Source organism: Bufo gargarizans, chromosome 10 (genome assembly GCF_014858855.1).
Source record: "Bufo gargarizans isolate SCDJY-AF-19 chromosome 10, ASM1485885v1, whole genome shotgun sequence".
NCBI lineage: Eukaryota > Metazoa > Chordata > Amphibia > Anura > Bufonidae > Bufo > Bufo gargarizans.
This window is the reverse complement of record NC_058089.1, coordinates 99318827-99341031: the sequence shown is the minus strand read 5'-3', so window position 1 is coordinate 99341031 and position 22205 is coordinate 99318827. Positions and strand designations below refer to the sequence as shown.

Sequence of the window (22205 nt, the reverse complement as noted above, 5' to 3'; positions counted from 1 at the left end):
ACAGGGATAGGACGTGCACCAGGTGCCCGAAGAGGCCCAAAGGTCTCTCTGCCCCATAGCAAGGCACCAGTATTAGAAGTGGCACATGATAAATAGTGGGCCCTGATACAGGTGCTCAAATGGGGCCCCGGAGCCTCAGGTCCCATCTGCTTTCTCATGTGTTACGTACAGAGCTGCGGCATCTAATGACCCCCTGAACAGGTAGGTCCCTAAGGCTAGGGCTACACGGCGACATGTGCCGCAAGACAGTAAGAAGTCACGCAACATATAGTGTACAACTACACTGCAACACGCGTCGCGCAACATCCAAAAGACAAAGAGCAGCTCTCACCTGGAAGCACGGACCCGGCTGTGAGCAAACTCAATCCAGAAAAAAAACGTATTGTCCAGCTTCCGGTTAAAAAACTTCTTTGCTTTATTAGGCCTCATGCACATGACCGTTGTTTTGGTCCGCAAAAGAGCCACAATGTTTGTGGCTTGTGTGCGGACGCATTCACTTCAGAAGATGCGGACAGCACATGCCGTTGCTCCGTTCCGTGGCCCTGCAAATAAAATATAACATGTCCTAATCTTGTCTGTTTTGCGGACAAGAATAGGCATTTCTACAATGGGCCGCCCGTTCCGCAAATTGTGGAAAGCACACGGACGGCTTCCGTTTTTTGCGGATCTGCGGTTTGCGGACTGCAAAAAAACGGAATGGTCGTGTGCATGAGGCCTTAATTGCAATAAAATCCAAACACGAATCACATACAGTCCACGTATCTACACGTTTCGGACCCTACAATCACGGTCCTTACTCATGACATAACATGACAAATAAGTAGGTCATGAGTAAGGACCATGATTGTAGGGTCCGGAACGCGTAGATACGTGGACTGTGTATGTGATTTGTGTTTGGATTTTATTGCAATAAAGACGTTTTTTTTCTGGATTGAGTTTGCAAGATTTATGTCACACAACATATTTTATAATGCTAGTCTATGGTGTCACACATGCTGCGATGTTTTTTTTGCTACTGTTGTGTCGCAGCATTTCGCATGTCGCAGTGCGACACCATAGACTAGCATTATAAATTAGGTTGCGTGACATTACTGCGACAAATGTCGTCGTGTAGCTCTAGTCTAATACAAAATCCAATTTGCCGAGACTGTATTGCAACGTTACATTTCTTATCCCCTTCCAGGTCCGCTGCATGCTGAATATATGGGGAGTGATTCTTTACCTCCGACTGCCTTGGATAACAGCTCAGGCCGGCATAGGTCAGTACCGCGTGCCGCTTCCACATTACGCTTGCTCATGTTTGATATTTTACACAGCCATTCATCGCTTACTCTCCCCGTAGCGCTCACCTGGCTTATAATCCTCATGTCTGTAACGGTCACCAGCATCACAGGGTTGTCCATCTCGGCCATTTCCACCAACGGGAAGGTCAAATCAGGTAAAGTAATTATGGAGCATGTGGCGGTTACCTTTTTTGGGGGGTGTAAAAAATGTAATGTATTGTCATCACAGAAATGTATATCTGGTCCCACCTCTTAAAAATTGAGAATACTAGTTGCAGTGAACAGAGAGGTGGCCGTGCATGCGTGGCTCTCTCCACTGACTTCTATGGGAGTTCCAAGACAGTCGTACTATTTGCTTGGCTGCCATAGAAGTCAGTGGAGGGAGCCAGGCATGCACGGCCAACTGCAGCCACAACAACCAGTCTGATCGGCGCTATGTACAAAACTAGCGGGGGAAATGTAAGGCTGATTAGTCCATTAATGGTGGAGAACGACACCTCTGCCCTTTATTTAAGTGCACTACTTGTGGTTCGTTTCTGAAAATTTAAATTTTGTTTTCTTTCTTTACTGAAAATGTAGGCGGCACCTATTTCCTTATATCTAGAAGTCTGGGACCGGAGCTGGGAGGATCCATTGGACTCATATTTGCATTTGCTAATGCTGTTGCAGTCGCCATGCATACCGTTGGTTTTGCAGAGACGGTTCGGGATCTAATGCAGGTGAAAAAAAAAAATGTGCCCATCAGTATTAAAGGGGTATTCCGATAGTTTCAATCTATTAGATCAGGCATGCTCAACCTGCGGCCCTCCAGCTGTTGCAAAACTACAACTCCCAGCATGCCCGAACAGCCTACAGCTATCAGTCTACAGCAGGGCATTGTGGGAGTTGTAGTTTTACAACAGCTGGAGGGCCGCAGGTTGAGCATGTCTGTATTAGATCAGTCGGGGTCCTACAGCTGGGACACCCACGATCATGCAGCCCCCTGAAATGAACGGAGAGGCTGCACCATTCATTTCTATGGGGATTCCAGAGATAGCTGAGCGCTGTACTCTGCAATCTTCAGAATTCCAATAGAAATTAATGGACTGGCCGCTCCATTCATTTCGGGGGGTGAAGGGGGGGGGGGGGGGGGCCCTGTTCTCGTGGTCCTACTGCTGGGACCCCCACCGATCTTATAGTCATCCCCTATCCCTGCGATGGCTAACCTCCGGTACTCCAGCTGTGGTAAAACTACAACTCCCAAGATGCACACTTGTTTGGCTGTTTTCAGAACTCCATTGAAATGAATAGAGCATGCTGGGAGTTGTAGTTTCACCACAGCTGGAGTGCCGGAGGTTAGCCCTCACTGTTAATAGGGGATAACTTGAAACAACCGGAATACCCCTTCAGTCATTTCTAGCAGATAGATTTACGCTGCCACAAATAACACTTATCATTTCCTGAACTGTAGGAAAACGGCGCAACCATTGTGGATCCTTCTAATGACATCCGAATTATTGGCATCATTACTGTGGCGATCTTATTAGGAATTTCACTAGCTGGCATGGAGTGGGAGGCTAAGGTAAGGACTACACCGAAAACGGATTCATTTCTTTTTTCAGGTGATTTATGCTCAGATTTAAAGGGGTTGTCCAGCCTTTAGTAAGTGAAGACCTATCCTGAGGGCAGGCCATCACTACCTGATTTTTGAGGGTCTAAAACCCCGCACATCCGCTGTTCGGGTGTAGTGCCATTGCCAGAAATGGGAACTACATAGCTCCGTCAAGCTTATAGTGGAGGTAGCGCTGCTCCCATTGACATCAACAGTTTATCGTGGAGGTGCGAGGTGTTAAACCTCCCGCCGATCAGCTGCTTGATGACCTCTTCTGAGGATAAGCCATGTCTTAGTGAAAGCTGGACAATCCCTTTAATCAGCTGGCATTTAAATTGTACGAGAGCGTATCATGTTATTAAAGGGGTTGTCCAGCCCGTTTCCTGCCCAGCAAGCATCGTGCATGCGCAGTAGTTGGTGAGTGTCAAACGGTTGCCACCTGTCCTGCTTGGCGTGCAGCAGCAATTCTCTATGCATTTCGGATGTGGCAGGCGAGGGTGGCACGTGTCACAATCTTATCATAGTGTTTGATGTCATTTTTGCTAAATTGCAGCAACACAATTGTCCCAGCCGCAGAAGAAGTAAAAGGATACTAGGGTATCCAGAGGAAAATTAGGAGGACATGTCAGCTTAAAGGGGTTGTGCCATAAAATATTCTACATTCATCAACCCAGCCCCTGGATCTGAATACTTTTGTAATTGCATGTAGTTAAAAATGTAGTATAGCGACAGAGTTATAATATAACAATAACAGAGACAGGTGCACTCTGCGGGCTTACTAACCCTTGTACTGGTGTAAACTTGAGAGATTAGCCAACATATCCTGCTTGGAGGACATGTCTGAGCCCGAGCACCGCACCAAGGTTTCTCAAGTAGCTCGGGACCTAACGCTAAACCTACCTGGGCCGTATGGGCAATACCAGGAGCCAGTGGGAGAATTATAGGAGCGCAAGTTCCAACTCACAGCAATCTCCCAGTAACCTCCAGCGTGTGACCATGCATACAATGTTAGGCCTCTTTCACACGACCGTATGGCTTTTTCAGTGTTTTGCGGGCTGTTTCTTCCGGATCCGTTGTTCCGTTTTTTTGTTTCCGTTTCGGTTCCGTTTTTCCATTCCGTTTTTCCGTATGGCCTATACAGTAATTACATATAAAATATCGGGCTGGGCATAACATTTTCAATAGATGGTTCCGCAAAATACAGAACGGATACGGAAGACATACGGATGCATTTTCGTATATGTGTTCCGTTTTTTTTGCGGACCCATTGACTTGAATGGCGCCACGGACCGTGATTTGCAGACAAGAATAGGACAAGACTCAAAATCTAGCGGAACGGAATTGCGGACATACGGAAACGGAATGCTCACGGAGTACATTCAGGTTTTTTTTGCGGACCCATTGAAATGGAACGCAATAAACAGCCTGTATACAGAACGCAAAAAACGTTCGTGTGAACGAGCCCTTATTGTTATATTATTTTTACTGTTTATCACATTCACACATTTGCTATACTGTGTAGGATGTCCATTGTGGTACTTGTGGTCCGCTGCAGGCATCCTCCATTATGCATTTTTGCTGGGGATTGTCATTAGCAGCAGACCACAAGTGTAAGATCTGCCCCCCCCCCCAGGTATAGATGCACCACTGCATATGGGGTTGAGCACTTCCTGCTTTTTATTACCACGCCAATCTGTGGTTAGCCACAGAGTTATTCAATTAAATGCAATGCCCACCGCTCCATTTTAGTAAATAGAATGGCGGTCATGCATCCACACACACACAGGGGACTCATTGGTCATGGGACCGACACAGATGTCTTCAGCTGCCAAGTGCACATGTAACAGGTCCGCCAGTGTCATAGGTACAAAACTGCTGACAGATGCCCTTTAAGGTATTTTTTTTGCAAGTTGTGATATAGATATTGCACCCTATAGTGCACTACACAATCAAGTGCCTCCAATGTAGTTTCTGTTTTCCTCAGGCTCAGGTTCTTTTCTTCATTGTGATTATGGTGTCATTTGTAAACTATTTGGTCGGGACAGTGATTCCGGCCACAGATGAGAAAAAAGCCAAAGGTTTCTTCAGCTACAGAGGTAAGTGTTGGCGATATGCCAATCATACCCTCTCTGCCAAGCTGGGAGCTGATCCTAAATGGAGCAGTTCATGTAATCCCATACCTTCTTTTATGTATACGTATATACAGCTGACATCTTTGCTGAAAATTTTGTGCCACGGTGGAGGGGACCGGACGGCAGCTTCTTTGGAATGTTCTCCATTTTCTTTCCCTCCGCCACTGGGATTCTAGCTGGAGCGAACATCTCTGGAGATCTAAAGGTACAGTGGATATCATAGATTGTTAAATGTCATTCCTGTAGCTCCTGGAGTATACAGTCACCCCTAATTTACATTGCAAAAAGCTCCGCTCATTTGCCACCGTCACCTTTTTGGAAACATTCACATTTTCAAAGACTTTTTTTTTTTCCTTTTGCTTTATTCCACATGGAAATACACAGTATTTGTCCCTACACACATACTAAACCGTGACCGATTTTACTTACAACTAAGGACAGCGACCTGAATGTCAAGATTAGATTGGGAGTTGCCAATTCGGATTTCTAACGCACGCGCACATTATGTTGGCTTAGAATTCGTAAGGCATGCATTATTTTTATCTCATTTTCAAGTGCTGGTCTTATAATTGTTTTTGTATTATTTTTTTTCTCACTCAGGACCCAGCCGTGGCTATCCCTAAAGGCACTCTGATGGCCATCTTCTGGACGACCGTCTCTTACCTGATTATATCTGCCACTATCGGTATGGAGGATCAATAGATAACTAAACGTGATATGCGCAATTTTACCCTGTATCCAGTTATTACCTGAAATGACTTTCTATACATGCTTACCTATAGACAGAAGCAGATATTCCACCAGAGGTGTACGTCAGGAGGAATTCCCAATATATACCTCTGATGGCAAAAATGTGGCGTCCATTGCCAATAGGCTTCCATGTTGCTGCGCAGTATACGTTTTTTTTTTACTGGGTGCCTTTGTATGAAATAGCACTGAAGACCGCACTATTGTATTCAACAGAAAAAAAGGTGTGCCGAAGTTCACTGCTTTGGCCTCTGTCGGGTAAATGGGGGCCTGTAAATACCTGTGATGTATGCAGCAGGAGATTTTCTGGCGCAAATGGACATTGCAAGCACCGTTTGAATTCACCGATTAGTCAAATACACATGAATTGCATTTTTCCCCCCCCGTTGCAGGCTCCTGTGTGGTTCGAGACGCCTCCGGCAGTCTAAATGACACCATTATTGAGGGAGGCACCAACTGTGTTGGGCTGGCATGTGACTACGGATGGAACTTCACCAGCTGCGCCCTTAAACAGAACTGTAAACACGGGCTGATAAATTATTACCAGGTGATCCTGTTGCGTTTGATGCACAATCTCCGTTCTAAATGTTGCCTCTTCATACTAGGCAGGGGCGTTACTAGAAATGACTGGGCCTAATAGCAACATTTTTCAAACCTCCTCCCCCCAACCAGCACGCAGGTCACGATATCTACACCCCCACCAGGACACAGGCAACCATCTCTGTGCCCCCACCCACCAGGACACAGGCCACCATCTCTGTGCCCCTATCCACCAGGACACAGGCCACCATCTCTGTGCCCCTATCCACCAGGACACAGGTCACCATCTCTGTGCCCCCACCCACCAGCACACAGGTCACAATCTCTGTGCCCCAACCCACCAGCCCACAGGTCACCATCTCTGCGCCCCCACCCACCAGCACACAGGTCACCATCTCTGCGCCCTCACCCACCAGCACACAGGTCACAATCTCTGTGCCCCAACCCACCAGCACACAGGTCACCATCTCTGTGCCCCCACCCACCAGCACACAGGTCACCATCTCTGCGCCCCCACCCACCAGCACACAGGTCACCATCTCTGTGCCCCAACCCACCAGCACACAGGTCACCATCTCTGTGCCCCAACCCACCAGCACACAGGTCACCATCTCTGCGCCCCTATCCACCAGCACATAGGTCACCATCTCTGTGCCCCCACCCACCAGCACACAGGTCACCATCTCTGTGCCCCAACCCACCAGCACACAGGTCACCATCTCTGCACCCCAACCCACCAGCACACATGTCACAATCTCTGTGCCCCAACCCACCAGCACACAGGTCACAATCTCTGTGCCCCAACCCACCAGCACACAGGTCACCATCTCTGCACCCCCACCCACCAGCACACATGTCACAATCTCTGTGCCCCAACCCACCAGCACACAGGTCACAATCTCTGTGCCCCCACCCACCAGCACACAGGTCACCATCTCTGCGCCCCAACCCACCAGCACACAGGTCACAATCTCTGTGCCCCCACCCACCAAGGACACAGGCCACCATCTCTGTGCCCCCACCCACCAGGACACAGGCCACCATCTCTGTGCCCCCACCCACCAGGACACAGGCCACCATCTCTGTGCCCCCACCCACCAGAACACAGATCAACATCTCTGCGCCCCCACCCACCAGCACACAGGTCACCATCTCTGCGCCCCAACCCACCAGCACACAGGTCACCATCTCTGCACCCCAACCCACCAGCACACAGGTCACCATCTCTGCGCCCCCACCCACCAGCACACAGGTCACCATCTCTGCGCCCCCACCCACCAGCACACAGGTCACCATCTCTGCGCCCCCACCCACCAGCACACAGGTCACCATCTCTGCGCCCCCACCCACCAGCACACAGGTCACCATCTCTGCGGCCCCACCGACCAGCACACATGACACCAACTTTTCAACCCCTTCCCCACCAGCACACAGGTCACCATCTCTGCGCCCCAACCCACCAGCACACAGGTCACCATCTCTGCACCCCAACCCACCAGCACACAGGTCACCATCTCTGCGCCCCAACCCACCAGCACACAGGTCACCATCTCTGCGCCCCCACCCACCAGCACACAGGTCACCATCTCTGCGCCCCCACCCACCAGCACACAGGTCACCATCTCTGCGCCCCCACCCACCAGCACACAGGTCACCATCTCTGCGCCCCCACCCACCAGCACACAGGTCACCATCTCTGCGGCCCCACCGACCAGCACACATGACACCAACTTTTCAACCCCTTCCCCACCAGCACACAGGTCACCATCTCTGCACTGGTTGCCAACAGAGCAATGTTTATCTGCTGAAGACATATGACACTTACTGACACAATATGCTGCCACCTGGTGTTCAAGACACATACCAATGTGAATGTCCACCTAATGATCTGAGTGCTGCTGGTCACACATGCTCAGTCACTTCCCACAGCCAGGTCTCTGGATAGTCATCTTCTGCCTCCTGCAGAACAGCCAATAGAAATAACTTTCTGCTTGTCAGGTCAGCAGTAGAGCCACTACGATAGCATGGCGGTATAGCTGAGATGACTCATTCTGCTGGGAAAGTAAGAAGGGACTATATTGTCAGCTGCCAGAGGGGGGAGGAGACCTATTCAGGCCAGAGCCTTTCCCCAGATTAGCAGTAGCACCAAGGGGGACAAAAAGTATTTGAATGCTAACACTGTAAACTACTTTAAACATTAACAGCATTTCCAGGACTTTTGGTATAAAAATGATTCATGGGATAACCCCTTTATAGAATGTGTGTATTTTGCAGGCTATGAGCATGGTATCTGGATTTGCTCCCCTTGTTACTGCTGGGATTTTTGGGGCCACTCTGTCCTCTGCTTTGGCTTGTCTTGTCTCAGCCCCTAAAGTATTTCAGGTACAGTATACTCAGTATGTATGTGTTCATGAGCGGGATCGAATGTATGTTATATGTATAATAGTGTACCCATGGATCTGATTAGAGATTTACCAGAAGACCATTAACCCTAGAAGCCTGGAGCAGCCATGGAAGTGCCACCTTGTTGTGGGTCTAAAGATCCCCCTTTCTCTGATTTTGGAGGAGAAAAGGATCAGGCGCTTTGAGTTTCAGCGCTTGATCTTTTTGTTTTCCTGGGTGATAAGCGACTTCCTGAGGTGTTCGGCAGCAGTTTTCCCCAGTCTACCCACTGACAACACATAGACGCTGAGCATGCGTGTGTAATGCGAATTGGAAGAGATAGTTGTTAGAAGAATGAGCTGATAGGCATCAAAGGTGTATAGACCCCCTTAGATGAGACTCTGTTCACACTGGCATTTCCGTGGCAAGAACTAATGAGCGAACCCCCAACTTCTCTCTTATCTGGAGTATTCAGCTTTAAATCCCCCCCCCCCCCCCATCCAGTACAGAACTGGAAGACCTGGACAATGAACAATGCTGGTGGATTTCCACTAGTGGTGTGTGGTCAGGATACTAAACTGCTGGCCCTGCCATAGTCACATGCACCATCCCAGTTAGCCCGACAGGGAATCCAAACGCATCCGTTCAGAACGGATCCGGTTGTATTAACTCTAAAATGAGCAAGACGGCGCTAAAACCATTGTAAGTCAATGGGCGCTGGATCATTTTATTTTTTTTCGTGTTTGAAAAAACTGAATCCGGCACCATTGACTTACATTGTTTCATGCCGGATCTGTCTGGATCAGTATCCCATCATACACACAAAAACGCTGCTTGCGGTGGTTTGGTGTCCAGCGTGGGAACGCAACAAAACAGATTCGACAATAAATGGGGACAAAACGGAAGCGTTTTCCTTCGGTTTTGAGATCCTCTGATGGGTCTCAATACCGGAAAGAAAAACGCAGATGTGAAAGTAGCCTTAGACACTGTCTGAATATTACACAGGACTAATAAATCTGCCCAATGTTACTACGGCCTAACATTTTATGATTGTCCGTGTCCTATATTATTTTTGTTCCCTGTGTTCGTGCAGTGTCTCTGTAAGGACAATTTGTACCCGCTGATCGGCTTCTTTGGGAAAGGATATGGGAAGAATAATGAGCCAATTCGTGGATACCTCCTAACTTTTCTCATCGCAAGCGCCTTCATTCTGATTGGTACGTCAGCCATATTACATTGCTACCAGATGGACGGATGAAAAAGTATTCATACCCCTTGAACTTTTCCACATTTGCTCACGTTACACCCACAAACTTAAATGTATTTTATTGGGATTTTATGTGATAGAAAAACACAAAGTAATAATTATGATATGTGTTAAGTGAAAAGAAAATGATCAATGGTTTTCATAATTTTTCATAAATAAAAATCTGGAAAGTGTTGTGTGCATTTGTATTCAGCCCCCTGAGTCAATACTCACCTTCCTCTGCAATTACAGCTGCAAGTCTTTTGGGGTACGTCTCTACAAGCTTTAGACATCTAGAGGCTGAAATGTTTGCCGATTCTTCTTTGCAAAATAGCTCAAGCTCAGTCAGATTAGATGGAGAGAGTCTGTGAAAGATGGAGAGCGTCTGTGAACAGCAATATTCAAGTCTTGCCACAGGTTCTCAATGGGATTTAGGTCTGGACTGTGACCGGGCCATTCTAACACAGGAATATGCTTTGATCTGAACCATTCCATTGTAGCTCTGGCTGGATGTTTAGGGTCATTGTCCTGCCCCGCCCCAGTCTCAAGTCCTTTGCAGCGTCTACCAGGCTTTCCTCCAGGATTGCCTTGCATTGCCTTGTATTTAGCTCCATCCATCTTCCCATATACTCTGACCAGCTTCCCTGTCCCTGCTGAAGAAAAGCATCACCACGTCATGATGCTGCAACCACCATGTTTCACGGTGAGGATGGTGTGTTCAGGGTCATGTGCAGTGGTAGTTTTCTGAGACACTGAATTCTTTTTTGCTTTGGTCTCATCTGACCAGAGCACCTTCTTCCACATATTTGTGTCCCCTACAAGGCTTGTGGTAAACTGCAAACAGGACTTCTTATGGCTTGTTTTCAAAAATGTCTTTCTTCTTGCCACTCTTCCATAAAGGCCAGGTTTGTGGAGAACATAACTAATAGTTGTCCTGTGGACAGATTCTCCCACCTGAGTTGTGGATCTCTTCAGCTCCTCCAAAGTGACCATGGGCCTCTTGGCTGCTTTTCTAATCAGTGCTCTCGTTGCCTGGGCTGTCAGTTTAGGTGGACAGTCATGTCTTTGTAGGTTTGCAGCTGTGCCATACTCCTTCCATTTTCGGATGATGGACAGTGCTCCGTGAGATGTTCAGAGCCTGGGATATTTTGTTTATAACATAACCCTGCTTTACACTTCTCTACAACTTTATCCCTGACCTGTCTGGTGTGTTCCTTGGATTTCATGATACTGTTAAGTTTGTGGGTGTAATGTGAAAAAATGTGGAAAAGTTCAAAGGGTATAAATACTTTTTCAAGGCACTGTAGATAATTAGAGAAATAGATATGAGATAATAGATATTAGAGATATTAAATAGATGAATAGAGAGATAGGAAATAGATAGATATAACATAGAGAGATTTTTCATAAAAAATTAAACTCGAACATCATACAGCGCATGTCTTTCTAATAAACCTACAAGAAACCCTGTACCTCACATGGATCCAGAGATCTAGTCATTCATTACTCGAATTGTTCTGCTAGATTTATTTCAGACTGGCAGCTGAGGGGGCGTGTCTTTTTTTTTGGGGGGGGGGGGGGTCCTTTCTGCTGTAGCTTTTTCCCTGTAACTGCCACAGCTTCTAACAGAACATAAGGCTGGTGGCAGTTGAAGATTGAGCATGTGCAGCCACCTCAGTGAGGTGGACAAGAAATAAGGAAAAAAAGAAACAGCAGGTGGCGCTAGACAGATACATTTTATTGAATAACTTGCAGGCTCTACCAAATTTTTTATTACATGCAATTACAAAAGTATTCAGATCCAGGTGCTGGTTTGAAAAATATAGAATGTGTTTCATGGTACAACTCCTCTTAAGCCTACATGCACTTTCAATATCTGTTGGCCGAAGACCATTACTCAGTGATTATTTTTCTTGCAGGTGAACTGAACACCATTGCTCCCATCATCTCGAATTTCTTTCTGTGTTCCTATGCTCTGATTAATTTCAGTTGTTTCCATGCATCGATCACTAATTCACCAGGTAAGTGTTCACTTTTTATAATTTTATGATAACATAAGTTGTCATAACACAACACAAGTTACACTTTTTTTTTATTTTAAAGGGGTTGATGCATCTCACAAATTGGTGGCACATTGCTAAGATATGCCACCAATGTCTGATAGCTGCAGGTCCACACCTATCTCTTAAAAGGAGCCTGCAAAGTGAAGGAGAGTGCACCGCCCATGCAGGGCCGTCCTCTATTAATTTTGAAGGGATTGCCAAAAATAGCCAAGTCCCGTAGAAATGAATGGGAAGCGCACCGCGCAAATGTGGCCACTATTCTATTCACTTCTATGGGGCTGACGGAAATAGCTAAGCCAGAGCTCGGCTATTTTCAGCAGTCCCATAGAAATGAAAGGCGAGCAGCCGTGCATACACGTTGCACCCTCTGGCACTTTGCAGAATCCGTACTAGAGATAGGTGTGGGTCCCAGAGCTATGAGACATTGGTGGCATATCCTAGTGATATGCCACCAATGTGTGAGATGGGCCAACCCCTTTAAGTTTTTGATCCCTGCCTTTCAAAAGCCACAACTCTCTTACTATTCCATTCACATAACTGAGGGCTTCAGGCTTGTTTTTTTTGCAAGACAAGTTGTACTTTCTAATAGCACCAATTAAAATTCCATACAATGTATTGGGAAGCTGGAAAAATATTAATGGAATGGAATTGGAAACAAAATGTAATCTCCCACTGTTTTACAGGTTTAAAATGTATGGGATTCACTGGGCGATAAATATGACAATTTAGCTTTATTCTGTGGGTCAATACAAATAAAGCAATACCAGATTCACAGGGTGTGTTGTTTTAATGCTCTTAAAAAATATTTTAAAAAAGGGAGACGTAGCGCCAGAAAAATTGTGTTTCAAGCATTTTGATATTATTCGTTACGGCATTCACTGTAAAAGATTACCCCTTTTTTTTTTTTTTTTTTGGGCCCCTCTAGGGAACTTAAACATTCGATCATTAGATCACTTGTGCCATAGACTGTATAGTACACTGTTGCAGTCTATGGTAAAATTAGAATGTTCCTATTAAAGGTGATGTCTGAGAAAATTATACATTTTGCCAATACCCCTAGAGTTTGTAGATGTATTGTAACATAAAATAACATACAGTATGACGGTAGAATAGCAATAACTCACTATAGTAATCATCTAAATAATTTGCCTTCAGGATGGAGACCTTCATTTAAGTATTACAATAAATGGGCCTCCTTGTTTGGAGCAGTCATTTCCGTCGTCATCATGTTCCTCCTGGCCTGGGAGTGCGCCCTGATTGCGATTGGCATTGTCATCTTTCTATTGGCGTACGTCCTGTACAAGAAGCCTGGTAAGTGACCATCACATTTCTGTAAGCTTCTATTTTTGGGGTTTGTAAAAAATCACCATGAAATTCAGTCTTTGTAGCGCACTTTATAGTTTCCTCTTGGCCAACACGTAACAGCTTGCGGTGGCGTTTCTTTTTTTCTTTCTAAAAAGTGTTAAACAACCCTAAGGAAATGTTCACACAGCAGAAATTACTGATGGAAGTTTGTGGCATATTCTGCCCCACAATTCCTCTGGTGGCGGCTGCGTGTAGTGTTCATCTACCATTGCAGCAACCTCGCCACTTCCTTTCTTGTTGTGGGGGCCGGACAGACCGCTTGGAAGCCACAGTAGGTGTTCTGAAGCTGGACCGCAACAAAGTGAGAAACCGCGGTAGGATCCGCAGCAATTTCTACCGTAGACTACACAGAGGATTTTTACAAGCTGTCAATTTGTGTTTTCTTTCAATCCCATCATCTGACGGTTCATGTGTAGTTGTAATCTTTGATCTCCTGACCTCATAAACACTCATTATAGTTAATTTCTTATCAATCCCTGAGACGGTGAACATGACATTCTATATATGTATATATGATGATGTATACTGTCTTAATTCTCCAGATATCTGTACTTATTACAGTAATATATATATATATATATATATATATATATATATATATATATATATATGTAAAGGGGTTTACCTATTCTCAGGATAGGCCATCAATATCTGATCGGCAGGGGTCCAACACCCTGCACCACTGCCAGCTCTTCTGCAGTAGCTCTGACACTGGAACTACACAGCGCCATCCATCATGTAGAGGACAGAGCTGGTTACTGCAGTGCTGTATGACGATATAGTCCCAGCGCCGACTTCCGGTGCCAGTAGATCAGCGAGGGTGTGGGGTGTCTGATGCCCTCCGATCAGACATTAATGCCCTGTCCTTAGGATAGGCCATCTCTATAAACGGACTAGAAAACCTTTACTGTGTGTATGTAATATAAGATTTGACATGGGGAACTATTTTGCTTTTTGCACAGAGGCAAACTGGGGCTCCTCTGTACAGGCAGGATCCTATAACATGGCTCTGTCTTACTGTGTGGGGCTTAACCAAGTGGAGGATCACATCAAAAATTTCAGGTGAATATAACATTATTATTATTTTTTTTAAAGAATCATCACATTCTACCAGAAAACTGGCGTGCAGCCTTTGTAAATGACCCCCATAGACTTAGGCTTACTTTTACTTTAGCTTTCTGTTTCTGTTCAAGGCTCTCACTAGCGGTCCAAAACGGATCAGTTTTGCCCTAATGCATTCTGAATGGAAAGGGATCCGCTCAGAATGCATCAGTTTGCCTCAGTTCCGTCTCCATTCCGCTTTGGAGGCTGTCTGCAGTGTTTTGGTGTCCGTCTGACGAAACTGAGCCAAACGGATCCGTCCTGGCACACAATGTAAGTCAATGGGGACGGATCCGTTTTCACTGACACAATCTGGCACAATAGAAAACGGATCCGTCCTCCATTGACTTTCAATGGTGTTCAAGACGGATCCGTCTTGGCCATGTTACAGATAATACAAACGGATCCGCTCTGAACGCATGCAACGGTTGCATTATCTGAACGGATCCGTCTGTGCAGATCCATGACTGATCCGGACCAAACGCGAGTGTGAAAGTAGCCTTAGATGATAAAATTCTGACTACCATCATCCACCACTGGTGGGCGCTGAATGCATACTGCTGACACACTAAGGCTATTTTCACACTTGCGTTGTTGTTGTTTTCCGGTATTGAGATCCGGCAGAGGATTTCAATACAAGAGAAAAAAAATTCTGTTTAGTCCTCATGCATTCGGAATGGTAAGAGACCCACCCAGGATGCATCAGGACGTCTTCCGTTCCGGCAGCATTCCGTTTTGTGACCGGACACAAAACCGCTGCAAGCTGCAATTTTTGTCTGGCCATAAAAAAATAAACGGATCCGGCACTGAAAACAATGTAAGTCAATGGTGATGGATCCGTTTTTTATGGAGCCTAAAAAAACGGATCCATCACCCATTGACTTTCAATGTATTTAGTGACAGATCCGTTTTTTCCTATTTTGATTTCACACAACCGCATCCTAACGGAACGGGTGCATCCTGATGTGCAAAATCAAACCGAATCCGTTTAATGTGAATTTACAAAGCAAGTGTGAAAGAGCCCTTAGTTCAATGATAACACAGTACACACTGAGCTCTTAAGCTCCATCTAGTGGTGGCAGCCAGAATACCATATGATTATAGTAACTAAAAGTGAGCGTTGCCAGTAGCATCGTATTACTGAAGTTCCAAGCGCCTTATATCCCTATGTCCCTCCTCTTCTGGATAGTCATCTAAAAGAGCAGTCACTGTTTGTAGGGCTACCTACAAGATGAGGATTTACTTTAAAATACAAATGCTATTCGTCTGATGTGTACATGACATTTTGATTTACTGTTACATCCTCTCTGTGTAGACCACAGTGTTTAGTCCTGACAGGACCTCCAAATTTCCGGCCAGCTCTGGTGGATTTTGTAGGAACGTTTACAAAAAAGCAAAGCCTAATGATCTGTGGGAACGTAATCATTGTAAGTACAAAGCGGATCCTGGCATATAATTATAAAATAGAGCTTAAAGGGGTCGTCTCACTTCAGCAAGTGGCATTTACCATGTAGAGAAAGTTAATACAAGGCACTTACTAATGTATTGTGATTGTCCATATTGCCTCCTTTGCTGGCTGGATTCATTTTTCCATCCCATTATACACTGCTCGTATCCAGGGGTTACGACCACATTGCAATCCAGCAGCGGTGGTAGTGCTTGCGCCTTGGGAGCGCACATAGGCTGGTGCTTTTTCCTATAGTGTGGAAGCACGGCCACCACTGCTCCTCTCTTCCATCTGTTTGTAGGGTAGCAAGAAGAGGGACTGAGATTTCTATAAGGGCTCATTCAGACGGCCATATGTGTTTTGCGGTACGCAAATTGCGGATCGGCAAAACACGGATACCGGCCCCTGTGTGTTCCGCAATTTGCAGACCAAACATGGCCGTCACTCTCATAGAAAATGCCTATTCTTGTCGGCAAGAATAGGAACAACGGATGCGGACAGCATCTTTTGCGGCCCTATTGAAATGAATGGGTCCGCACCCATTCCGCAAAAATGCGGAACAAAACATACGGCCTTCTGAATGAGCCCTAAGACAGGTATTGCTAGGATATACCATCTCTTTATGATTGGGGGAAGGGGGGAGGTCAACCTCTGGGACTCTCGCTGATCCTGACAATGATGGGCATGCAGTGCTGGTTTTTGTGAATGGTGCCGACTGCACAACTGGAAGGCTGGGATGATTACCAGCTATACTGGTGCTGTATCTTCTCTATTCCCAGGATCACTGGAGCTCCAAAGGGTTGAACCCCAAACAATCATAAAGTCATGGCATAGCCTAGCGATAGACCGTTACCAGTGGCACACTCGCCATGTGGGCAGACCTCTTAGCTTGGTGAAGAGGTAGCCCAGTGCTGAACTTCTTCTACTTCTCAAAGTAGGGCTACAGCATTTTCCAGCAGCGGCCGCTAACCAGAAGTCAGTGCATAGAGATTTTTGCAGCTTCCATTGCGTTCAATATTAGCAGTATGAATTCCTATGCACTGAGCGCCCCCTAGTGGTGGCTGCAGACAGACAATATTCTCTGCAGAGTCAAGAGAAAGGGATTAAACAGGTATGAAGGAGAAATAGCAATGAATGTATGACAAGTCAGTGTGAGCGAGATTTCCGTCTAGTGCACAGTGGTACATGTTTATTCAAAAATTCTCTACTTTTCTACTTAGAAAAGTGTTGGAAAAGGTCCGACCTGCTGTTTTTTGTCTAAACCAGATTCATCAGCAGGGTGCACACCGGTCAGGGATATTGGCTCACCGCATGCATGGTGTTTTATGGCGCACATATTGAACAATAAGTACATTTGCCATATTTCTGTTTACACCCCAGACTATTAGTGTAGATGATGGGCAATCACTTTAAGTGCAAGTACTTATAAATATCACATATTCTACTTTGTGCCACATATAAAAGTACTTAAAGGTAACACTTCCTTTCTCTTACATAGGGCCCACGGAAACAAAAACTCCAAGAGCTGAACTCAGACGGCCATGTCAAGTGGCTAAATAAGAGAAAGATTAGAGCCTTTTACACGGGACTGATCGCTGATGACCTACGCAGCGGGGTCCAGATGCTCATTCAGGTAGTGATGTTCGCTCCTCCGTATATTTCGGAATAAGGCCTCATGCACGTGACCGTAGCTTTGGTTTGCGTCCGATCCACATTTTTTGCAGATCACACGCAGACCCATTCGTTTCTATGGGATTTTATCCATGTGCTGTCTGTATCCCTGTGTCCTTTCTGCTAAATATATTCCTGTCCATTTTGCGGAAAAGAATAGCCAGATCTAGTAGGAAAATGCGGAATGCACACGACCTGTATCCATATTTTACAGATCCGCAGTTTTCAGACCGCAAAACTAATACGGTCGTGTGCATCTAACCTAAGTGTCGTATTGGCCCATCACAAAAGATCAGAATTCACAGACAATGGGGGTCATTTATTAAGACAGGCAATTTAGACGCTGGTCTTAATAACCCCTATAGCTGACGGTGGATCCGCCGAGGTTATGAAGAGGAGCCGGCGTATCCAGCGCCAGTCTAAGGGTAAGACAACTTCCTTGCTGTGTTACATTTAGACAATTTTCTACACATAATACACACCTCAGCTGCTGCAGAACATCATAATACAGACCTCAGGCGCTGCAGACCCTCATAATACATACCTCAGCCGCTGCAGGAGATTATAATACAGACCTCAGCTGCTGTAGAACATTATAATACACACCTCAGCTGCTGCAGAACATCATAATACACACTTCAACTACTGCAGGAGATCATAATACACACCTGAGCAGCTGCAGAACCTCATAATACACACCTCAGCTGCTGTATAACAACATAATACACACCTCAGCTGCTGTATAACAACATAATACACACCTCAGCTGCTGTATAACAACATAATACACACCTCAGCTTCTGCAGAACCTCATAATACACACCTCAGCTTCTGCAGAACCTCATAATACACACCTCAGCTTCTGCAGAACCTCATAATACACACCTCAGCTGCTGCAGAAACTCATAATACACACCTCAGCTGCTGCAGAAACTCCTAATACACACCTCAGCTGCTGCAGAGCCTCCTAATACACACCTCAGCTGCTGCAGAACCTCCTAATACACACCTCAGCTGCTGCAGAACCTCCTAATACACACCTCAGCTGCTGCAGAACCTTCATAATACACACCTCAGCTGCTGCAGAGCCTCATAATACACACCTCAGCTGCTGCAGACCTTCATAATACACACCTCAGCTGCTGCAGAACCTTCATAATACACACCTCAGCTGCTGCAGAACCTTCATAATACACACCTCAACTGCTGCAGAACCTCCTAATACACACCTCAGCTGCTGCAGAGCCTCATAACACACACCTCAGCTGCTGCAGAACCTCATAATACACACCTCAGCTGCTGCAGAACCTTCATAATACACACCTCAGCTGCTGCAGAGCCTCATAATACACACCTCAGCTGCTGCAGACCTTCATAATACACACCACAGCTGCTGCAGAACCTTCATAATACACACAGCTGCTGCAGAGCCTCATAATACACACCTCAGCTGCTGCAGAACCTTCATAATACACACATCAGCTGCTGCAGACCTTCATAATACACACCTCAGCTGCTGCATAACCTCATAATACACACCTCAGCTGCTGCAGAACATCATACTACACATCTCAGCTGCTGCAGAACCTCATAATACACACCTCAGCTGCTACCGAACATCATACTACATATCTCAGCTGCTGCAGAACCTCGAAATACACACCCCAGCTACTACAGAACATCATACTACACACCTCAGCTGCTGCCAAACATCATACTACACACCTCAGCTGCTGCCAAACATCATACTACACACCTCAGCTGCTGCAGAACCTCCTAATACACATCTCAGCTGCTGCAGACCTTCATAATACACACCTCAGATACAGCAGACCTTGTGTTTTTTAAAAGGATGTATCAATCACTTAATGGAGCACTTCAGCAGGTGAGGTGAGAATTATAGAGAATATTGTACCCACTGCTGAAAAAAATCTAAAGATTATTAGAAGTCACCTCTATGTGATCCATATAAAGGTGCAGACGCCTGAGTGAATATCTACCCAGACGGCGCCCTCATTTATACCCCCTCCTCCAATGACCTCATGCCTTTTATATATAGTCACCAACTCCTGGGTAAAGTCTAATATTCTTATGCAGTGGGGACGTATCCCATATATTACGTACTGTTATCTTCAGTGCATTACTTGTTTTTTGTTTTGTTTTTAACATTTTTTAGGCTTCTGGGATCGGTTACATGAAACCAAATGTCCTGTTTTTAGGATATAAGAAGAACTGGCAATCATCTCACCCAAGAAATGTGGAAAGTTATGTGGCCATACTGCAGTATGTATGAACATCTCATAATAATTCATCATCGATTTTTATACATAAAGCTGTTTGGCATCTTGTAATTACTATTGTACTTTATTATGCTTTATACACCGCCATAAATTGACAGTACCAGCTCTGCCCACTAGGTGGCAGATACTTCTCATTACAATGTACTCTGGCACGCTTTTGGTATTATAAAAGTGTTTTAGCAGTGAATATAGAATTTAAAGAGAATGCTTGGTACAAAAGAATCCATGGGGCAGCTAAATGATCAGAATGCTGTTAACCAGCTGGGGTTTAAAGGGGTGGTCTCACTTCAGCAAATGGCATTTATCATGTAGAGAAAGTGAATACAAGGCACTTACTAATGTATTGTGATTGTCCATATTGCTTCCTTTGCTGGCTGGATTTATTTTTCCATCACATTATGCTCATGTCCATGGTTACGACCACCCTGCGATCCAGTAGTGACAGTCATGCTTGCACACTATAGGCAACAGCGTCGGCCTCTCTGCGTTGCAGCGGTGGCCATAACTCCTGGGTATGAGCAGCGTATAATGTGATGGAAAAATGAATCCAGCCAGCAAAGGAGGCAATATGGACAATCACAATACATTAGGAAGTGCCTTGTATTAAAGGGGTCAGCTCTGAACCCGGACATATCCCCATTTTCACCGAGACAGCCCCCCTGATATGAAATGCTCCGATGCTCTCTGGATCGCGCAGTTCAAGCGCCGTTTGTTTATATTTTTCACACTGCTAGGCGGAGGCTTCTGCCTAGCAGTGTTCCTGGTGGCGTCACCGGCTCTGATGGGCGGGCTTTAGCGCTGTCCTAGTTGTCATGGACTGTGCAAAGCAGGCTACCCCTTAGTAATAACTAATAATACATAATAATCTTAGTGTCATTCATAGTGATTATTATGGGTATTACCAGTTGACTCCCAGCCTTGGCTAGTTGTAAGACCCATCTACCCTTCCAGGGGCTGGGGTTGGGTCTCTACTCAATCTCCTGTCTTCCCCTATCTCGTAGTGATGCTTTCGACTTTAACTGTGGATTGTGCCTGCTGAGGATGAAGGAGGGTCTGAACATGTCCCGTGTCATGCAAGCTCACAGTAAGTGCACTCACACACGGTAAGTCTGCCTCGCTCTACCATTAACCATACATTGGTAACAAGCTCCTACTGTTCTACGTAGTAAATCCTGTCTACGAGCAAATGGAGGAACCAGCACTGAAAACTGCTGCGGAGAACGGAGCGGACTGCATGCCTCAAGGAACATGTAAGTGACCCTTCTGCTTTAGTGCCTCAGTTTGTAATAGACTGTGAACCTTATGTGTAGGCAGGGGCGGATTGGCCATAGACCTTAAGGGGAAAATTTCCGGAGCGCGCCGCCCAAACCCTCCTCTTTGCCGCTGGCCAGGTACATAATGAACTCTCAGTGATATTTAATGCTCATGTACCAGGCCAGCGACCACACATGAACTCAACTGCTGTGGCCCGCATTGCACCTCCTAAGCCCCCTGCTCCATATTTTAATTAGAGACAACAGGAGGAGGACAGAAAATGGCATTTATTGACGGCCACCATGGAGGGACAGCTTTTGGGGCAACATATGGTGCTGCACTATGGTATATGGTATACTGATGGGATGGTATTGTTGACCCCGCCCACTTGTGTTGCCCCGCCTTCCATCAATTTGCGTCCACCAAACAACATGGGGCCACTTTTAGTTTTTTTTAGTTTTTATGTCTATAGGTTGCAGTAAGTGCTATCTGAGCCATTAAAGGTACAATACAGTGTCATTAAAACATTCCTTTCTGAATATTCCTATTTGCAATAGGGTTATATCTGAAAAACTGCACCAGAAATAATGCTTTGGAAAGATGTCTAACTTGATATGATATGTACAAATGTGTATGCCAAAAACTGGAAAAAAATTCAATAAAACTTTGGTTTATAAAAAATAAAAAAAATTCCGTCACTGCTCTGTTTTCTTAAGGTAGCACTCCAGCATTATTTTTTGTCTATACACTAATACACTACAACATAGTCTATTATTATAACATAAAGTAGGAGCCCTTGTGTAAACCTCTTTTAGATGATGTACCATTTATGGGTTGCCTGCCATCTTGGCACCTTCATCCCTTCTGATATGGTTCCCCTGAAGCAGCCTACATTTCCCATTAGTCCATTATGCCTCTGGCTTTGCAGAGACAGGGTCACTGGGGTCCCCTCACCATCACTGCTCTGAGGGCAGCAAGTCCTAGATCAGTGACATAGGACAGGTGTCCCCTAACGTCCACTGCAGAGTCTCAGTGTATCCTACGTAATGCAGGTGCAGCCTGTCTCCCCTGCCTCCTGCTTGT

General features: G+C 45.6%; 1 protein-coding gene across 1 annotated transcript in view; it reads left to right on the top strand.

The window, feature by feature from the left end:
• Positions 1-22205, top strand: part of SLC12A3 (solute carrier family 12 member 3) — a 42089-nt gene that overhangs the window by 4278 nt on the left and 15606 nt on the right. Inside the window, exons 3-20 of the mRNA XM_044269990.1 lie at positions 1184-1259; positions 1343-1438; positions 1863-2002; positions 2734-2844; positions 4859-4970; positions 5081-5211; positions 5607-5691; positions 6146-6300; positions 8568-8675; positions 9769-9892; positions 11841-11942; positions 13140-13295; positions 14312-14411; positions 15766-15877; positions 17396-17530; positions 19745-19851; positions 20870-20952; positions 21035-21118. Coding sequence (XP_044125925.1) covers positions 1184-1259; positions 1343-1438; positions 1863-2002; positions 2734-2844; positions 4859-4970; positions 5081-5211; positions 5607-5691; positions 6146-6300; positions 8568-8675; positions 9769-9892; positions 11841-11942; positions 13140-13295; positions 14312-14411; positions 15766-15877; positions 17396-17530; positions 19745-19851; positions 20870-20952; positions 21035-21118 — 2017 coding nt within the window. The remainder of the gene's footprint in view (positions 1-1183; positions 1260-1342; positions 1439-1862; positions 2003-2733; positions 2845-4858; positions 4971-5080; positions 5212-5606; positions 5692-6145; positions 6301-8567; positions 8676-9768; positions 9893-11840; positions 11943-13139; positions 13296-14311; positions 14412-15765; positions 15878-17395; positions 17531-19744; positions 19852-20869; positions 20953-21034; positions 21119-22205) is intronic.